At 36.8% G+C, this 7,448-nt stretch overlaps 1 protein-coding gene across 1 annotated transcript in view; it reads right to left on the bottom strand.

Annotated features, from left to right (window-relative positions):
• Positions 1-412: 412 nt before the first annotated feature.
• SLC15A5 (solute carrier family 15 member 5) overlaps positions 413-7,448 on the bottom strand; it is an 82,071-nt gene continuing 75,035 nt past the window's right edge. Inside the window, exons 8-9 of the mRNA XM_029954701.1 lie at positions 5,468-5,576; positions 413-560 (exon numbers count right to left, since the gene is read on the bottom strand). Coding sequence (XP_029810561.1) covers positions 413-560; positions 5,468-5,576 — 257 coding nt within the window. The remainder of the gene's footprint in view (positions 561-5,467; positions 5,577-7,448) is intronic.

Genomic DNA, 7,448 nt, shown 5'->3' with positions numbered 1-7,448 from the left:
CTAGCATGTAATAAGTGCTCAAGAAATATATAGAAAGGAAGAGTGTTAACATATTATTATTTTGATTCTATTGACACATTAAAACTAAAAATATCATTATTATTGCTTTTAATGGCTGAACCATCATTGTAAAAAGTTGTAAAATATTGCAATGTATAGAAAGTTATCATTTTGTTGTCATGGAGGAATCACAGACTTTGAAATTACTTTATCAATTATAATATATAATGTGTTAATGCAAAAGCATAATAGTTTACCAGAGGAGTCACTAGTCTTTATAAATCAAGTACACTGATAGTATTCATAAAGTCACTCCCATGCTTATTAGTTCTTAAACTAAAATGTATAAGGTGTTCAGCTGAAGAAAACAATGAATGCTTTGCTCATAAGACAGGTAGAGTCAAATGTAGTTTCATAGGGCTGTCTCCCAAAGATCAATACTTGAAGAAAATTCCTGTGTGCTGCCATAAAATTTCCGAGACTTTTCATGGAGGAGAAGTTTTTCTTCAAGATTACTTCCACTGATGTTCTGGACATTAAAATGATTTAGATTACAATACCTAAAAAAGAAAGAAAACAAGCCTTTTTTAGGACCAGATGTAGATGACTTGATAAATCATTTGCTTTCTTCCTGTGCTTGTCTACCTTTTATTATGGGCCCATAGATACGGGCGCAACAGTGATGATTATTTAAGAGCACTGCGTACCAGAACAGTCTTTATAAAAGGAGTTCCAGGACACATTAAGGAATCTCATAAGGACCTTTAGATGGTGCTCTTTTACAACCTGCAGTGACTCTAAGGGAGGGAGACAGGGAAAGTCTGAGATCTATCAACTTTGCAGTTCTCATGGAGGCCAGGACTCATGAAATACTTCAGGTGCACAGGAGATTTGGTAAATTCCGTGTTGAACCTATGTGGAAAACACCATCGTCAAACAAGAAATCCATGAATACATTTCTAGAATGCATACCTTTACTTCTGACCAAGGAGCACCTGGTTTTCCTGAGTGTCTTCTAACTGCCAGACACCATGACTGGGCACTATACCCACCCTCGCTTTTAGTGAATTCTCACTATAACCCTGGAAGGATGAAATCATTCCCATCTCACAGAGAGGGAAACTAAAGTTCAGGAGGTTAAATGACTTCTTTGAGGTTCATATGAATAGTGGTCGACAGACCCTAGGTTGGGAACCAGAACTCTCTTATTCAAGATTCTGGCCTTTTCTCCCTGTAGCACACTACTTTTAAAGACACGTTATTCTCTTTGGGTGTCTGGGTAGTTAAGTCAGTTAAGTGTCCGACTTTTGATTTCAGCTCAGGTCATGATCTCATGGTTCTTGAGTTTGAACCCCACCTCAGGCTCTCTGCTATCAGCACAAGAGTCTGCTTCAGATCCTCTGTCCCGCTGTCTCTCTGCCCCTCCCCCACTCATGCTCGCTCTCAAAAAAAAAAAACAACCCAACAAACAAATGTTTAAAAAAAAGACACAAATGCTTCTGAGTAAGCTTCAGGAGGACAGGGATATTAGACTGCTTTATTCACCGCTGTGCTCATAGTGCCTGGTGCATAGGAAATGCTTAAAAATATTTGTTGAATCAACAAGTGAATATGGACTATAAGTTCAATTTTATCATAAATACATGTAAACTTCTGGGGTCAGACATCACTTCTGATTTATAAAGGTTTCCAAAGTGAATTTTACCTTCTTTCCCCCTCTCAGTATATTGCTAAAAATAACTGTAAGAATATTCTTGAATAAGTGGTCTTTTGTCTCAGATTTATGTTGCTTTCAGTAATTGTGACCGTTTATGCACAAAAATCTACTGGTATCATTGACAAAATTAGGGCAATGGTATCCACTTTAAGATGTGTTTTACAACCTTGGAGAGACAGTGGTATTGTCATAAAGACAAATACCCTTTTGCCCCCCCTCCCTAAAACATCTGTAATATCTATTTATTTCAGCGTCTAATGTGGCATACATATTTGTATCCAGCACTAGAGAGATGTTTATGCTATACTGTTCAGCTAGGGAAGGACATTTCATCTATCTACATTTTTCACCCCCAACCTGGAGAGCCTCAGGTATGACATCTTACCATTGCTCCTTTTAGATTTGATTGAGGAAGACTCTAAGACAGAGATAGAAGACAGGTTTTTTGTTGTAGTTTGTTTGTTTGTTCTACAAATTAAAAATAAATCTGGCCTGATATTCATAGATAATTCCTCATGGTACTCAGTTAGGTGTTAGCCCAGTGACCCTTCAAGATTCTTTTTGTTCTAGGACTTACACTAGGATTACGTCACACTAATATAAAATTCAAGGTGGGGTACCCTCAGATGCCAACAGAGACCTAACATCACCTATATATTGGTGAAGATGCTGTTTAATAATTAATACACTGTTCTAAAAACTTTAGGGACAAGAATAACTTGGGACTGTTCTGTTTTTGATTGATTTACCACAGTTGTGTTGCTCTGAACCCCACTGGGTTTGGTAAAAATTGAATTGTGATAGAATGTTTATTGCAATCAAACACTGACTCATAAATAATATGTTTCAATAACACTATCTCTAGAACACCTGTATTTTCTCCCATTTCTTCACATACTTACTGTTTGTTAGTATTTGACAATCAAAATCAGTATAGAACTAAATCAGAATCATTCATTCCTTACTAGAGATGTTGATCTCCTGCCATAAGTTTCATATGGTTTGTTGCATAACTTCTGGCTTGGACCATCCCACCCTGATGGGCAATAGATACCCAGGGTAATGTGTGACTTTGCACTAATGTAGTTGGTTTTAGCTGTTTGCTCTCTACTGGCAAATTTTCCACTCTCGTTTCTTCTGCTTTGTGACACCCAGTGGAGTGGCTGATCAACAGGTGATGGTGGGTATGGATTTCTTCCCTACCTACCAGGGTCATGGGGTTGTCACAGAGTAGGTAGTGGGCTTTTCTGTCTACTTAGAAACAGTATGCTGTAGGAGAAAGTGTATGAGCTTTATAAAGAAACACGTGTGGGTTTGAATCTTAGGTGTGTGAACCTAGTCAATTTACTACCTAGGTTGTCACTTTACTTTTCTTATTTATAAAAAGTGGTAAAACTTATGGAACAAGGAGGTGGTAGAGATTAGATAAGTTTATTTGTGTGTGTGTTGCATGCTGCCCAAGATAGAGCTCAACACTTGGAAAATTAGTCTCCTCACTTCCTGCTTTGTTTTATCCTGTTTTTATTTTTTCTCCCCTTCCCTAAAAAAGTAAACAGAAAAAAAGGAAAAGAATACATAGGGAAAAGAGAAGATTTGCTGGAATCAGATTTATTTCTCAATAAATCTTCTAGTCCCTCCCCACTTTTGTTTCCTCTAGTATTTGGTGCTTTGTCCAATTTTATTCTTGCTCCCTTCTCTGCACCCCACTCCACCATCTTTCACTTCATTGTAGTAACTCACATGTTCAACAGTCACACAGAAAGAATCACACTTAAATAATTGAATTTGAGTACTATATAGTAGCTCCATATAGATTGGTACTTTGCTGTCTTCAGTTCTATTTTTTCTAGTGCCTGGAACAATGCTTAGTATATTGGTTGAATGAATGAATGAATGAATGAGTAAATCCTTGAGCTAATACATTCTGGTTCCAGTGTTAGTTCTTCCATGAATTTAGCCCATAATCCTGGTCATTTTGGCCACCCCTCTGCATGAGCCTAGAAGAAGAATTAGAAAGGAGGAAGAATGGGGCCTAAGGCAAAGTATGAGGCCCTTATTATTACTAGTGCTAACAATTTTTAAATGTTTATTTATTTTTGAGTTCAGAGAGTGCCAGCTGATGAGGGGCAGAGAGAGAGGGAGACACAGAATCCAAAGCAGACTCCAGGATCTGAGCTGTCAGCACAGGGCCTGATGTGGGACTCGAACCCACAAACTGTGAGATCATGACCTGAGCTAAAGTCGGCCATCTAACTGACTGAGCCACCCAGGTACCCCTATTGCTAACATTTTTGAGCATTTACTCATCCTCACAACAACTTTATGGCACAATTACTATTCTTCCTGTTTTCATTTACAATTGAAGAAATAGACTTAGCAAAGTTAAATAGCTTGCTGAAATTTCTAAAGCCAAGTTGTGGAAGAGGATTCAACTGGGCTGACTCAAAAAATTACCTTTCAAGCTACTTTATGAAAACACAAAGGTCAGATCTTACAAGTGGGAGAAAATGTAAAAACGGAGAAACAGCGCAGGGTTTATGAGAACTGAAGATGAGCACCATGTGTGTGTTTGGAGGCAATGACAAGAGGCTTTGTCTTCACCTTCAGATTTCATTATGACTCTATTTTGCTCCAAAGCTGAGGGCATTCCCATTGGATCCTGCTACAAGACTCTCTGATACGCTAATCTGGTTTTCAATCCAAGAATGAGATAGGTATTTATATTGTGAAGGGTCAATTCAATAACTTTGGAAGGTGAGACATTTAAAAATTCAGGGAGCCATTAAGACTGATGATGTTGTCATTAAATCTGCCTTGCATGGAATTTAAGTGCCTCTCTTTAATACTGGACCATAAGCTCCATGAAAGCAGGAACACCTGGCACTAAACATTTATTCCCTTACTGACTTCGTGTCCTTCTAGTTTTCTGTAGTACCTATCACATGATGGGTGTTCCAACAGAGGCTTATTCAATGAATAAGAGGATGATTTATGCAAGGGAGAAGTACAGTGATGAGATAAAATAGGACTAAATAGTTAAGTGAATAGAAGTGAGAAAAATAAAGATCTCTTTAGTTTCCACAACGTGGCAGATACTGCCCTCAGCCCTTTACCAAAATTCATATCCCTAAAGCCCACAAGATGTTGATTTTCTTGATTTTATTTTACAAATATAAAAACAGAGGTTCAGAGAGGTTAGATGCTTTGCTTAAAAGTACAGAGTCACCCAAAAGTATGTCAGTGAGAGAGAGAGGTGGGCTGGCGATGGAGGGGTGGTAGATGATACGTAAGAAGCCACCGACTGGTCTCACGTGACTGACTAAATGATTTTGCAGTTCGTTATTGACCTTGAAATGGCCACTGCTGATCGAAAGGCCTGAATGGAATCCAAATCTTAAGCATCATTAGATTTCTAGCTATTTGTTTAATGATATTTGCTTTTAATGATAATGACTCATTCATTCTTATTATCAAGATGGTTATTTCTAATTCTAAAGTGGTACTATATAGTGGAGAAAACATATCTTCTTTCAGGACATGTTTTAGAATCGAGTAAAGCACTATTTTATTATAAGGATCAATGGCAAAAGTGAAGTCTAAATTGAAATTTCTTGCTCTGAATAATCTGTTAAATTTCTTTAATATGCTAATTTGTCCAGTCATGGCATACAGGATTCCCGTTGGCCCAGTGACGGTTCCCAGATCAATATTTCATGGGCTCAGAAATTGCTCATCTTACCACACACTTACCTATGTGAAATACTCCAGAATCCCAGGACGTTCAACAACGTTAATGATGCCAAAAAGAAGAAGAAGCTTTCTAAATTGCCTTTGTTTAATGTGTTTGGAAACCAATTGCCTGTTTGGAACAAATGTAATTGTTATTCAACTGCAGAGTTGTAAGTTTCTGTGAATATTTTATCATTCCACTATTCATAGAGATTTATTCGCTCCAATAATATCTACAAAGCAGAAAACTCATCTGAAACTCATTGACAGAACTCGTTTAATTCTGTAATTAATAGTAAAATAACAAGCAAAGTGCCACAAATATTTCGGAGGTCAAAAACCCTTAACTTGTATAACACAATATAGGTTCAGAAGAATTGGGCTATAAAAGTAACCCTGATTATGCTAATTTACTAGAACCATGTATATATCTTATTCATCCTTGTATATCTAGTACCTAGAGTGCCTGACATGTAGGAATTGTTCACTAACTATACATTAAATAAATGTAAAACATTTACCACAGCCAGTTCTAATTATAAGGTTAGTGACCTAATAGATGTAGATGCCAGATGTTACATTATTTTGACAACTTAGACAAATCTAGTATTACCTTATTCTAATATCACAGACCCTATTGACCAAACTACTTGAAACCTCTAGTTGACATGAAGGTATTTTTTTTCACCTGATAAGTAATTCCTTCAAATTAATTCTTCTAAATAAGATATCCCTACTTTCTTATGATGTCAAACTGTTACACACAAAACTATTACATCAGTATATATGAAACTGTTTAGGATTCAAGGTAATTGTTCTTACTTTGCTCCTAAGTTTTAACCTTTGCTTTGAATCTTTGCTATAATTCTCTGTCTCTTTCCATATCCAAATCCATCCTATACCTATGTGTCCCATCTCTATTTTCACACACTCAATTTTCCTCCAGTGGGTTTGAGATATTATTATTTAATATATTATATTGAAACAATGTCTTACATAGGCAACACTTATTTTTATGCAGTACTTTCAAAACAACAGTAGGGTTTTAATATTAAATATATTATAGATACATAGTAGTACAGAATATTAAAAAGATTGTTCAAAAGACAAAATCTAACATCATGGACAAAACTTAAGTTCTGTGGCAATTCTGAATGGGCCGAGTATTTCTAAAAAAAGTTATGCATTATGAGAACAGGAATTGATCTTCTCTGAGCAGTTAGATGCCAAGGTTCTGGCATTTTCTTGCTTTTTTATAGACGTTCTTAAAATAGGTTGTAAAGAGAGGTGTGGGATGAGTGTAATCTGTCTACGTGCCGATAGACTTGATGTTCAGTAACATCTTTGGCACATGGGTTGTGAGTTGCTTCCTGAACTAGAAAATGGTTCTTGGCCTCTCCCTTGACAGTGCATACTTTTAAATGAGATTTGAATTAAATGCTCTGTTCAGCATTGATAGTCAGCAAGTACATAAGTATGACAGCTGTGATTAATTGTGCCACTTCGCATTTAAAGCTGTTTCTCTTCTGTCATTTAACAATGATTATTACTATGGACCAACCATGAAAATTAGCTTGTGTCTTGGACCCATAATTGAAATCTGGTATTGAGTTTAAAGCTATTTGGCAAGTTCTACTTCCCAGGTTTATTAATTTGTGTTCCATTACGATAGAAATGTATGGTGTATTGCCGTATTGACATAATGCCTTCATCTGATACGAGTAGTTTCACAGAAAGTTTCCCTCTGTGTCTCTCTATTGGGTATTGTGTAGCCCTCTGTGTGTGTGTGTGTGTGTGTGTGTGTGTGTGTGTGTGTGTAGAAACCAAGCATTTGATTGTACAGGGGTCGTTGGGGTGGAAGTCAAAGTAAGGTGAGATCACATCCCAGTATTTTCAGGAAGAACTAAACCCCCCTGCTAAGCTTATTCAAACAGTCCTATTTCCTTATTTCTCTTGAATTAATATCGCAATCATATTTCTGTCCTTTTCATTTCACATCAGC

Source organism: Suricata suricatta, chromosome 10, assembly GCF_006229205.1.
Source record: "Suricata suricatta isolate VVHF042 chromosome 10, meerkat_22Aug2017_6uvM2_HiC, whole genome shotgun sequence".
In the NCBI taxonomy this organism is placed as follows: domain Eukaryota; kingdom Metazoa; phylum Chordata; class Mammalia; order Carnivora; family Herpestidae; genus Suricata; species Suricata suricatta.
This window is presented reverse-complemented; position numbering and strand designations above follow the sequence as displayed.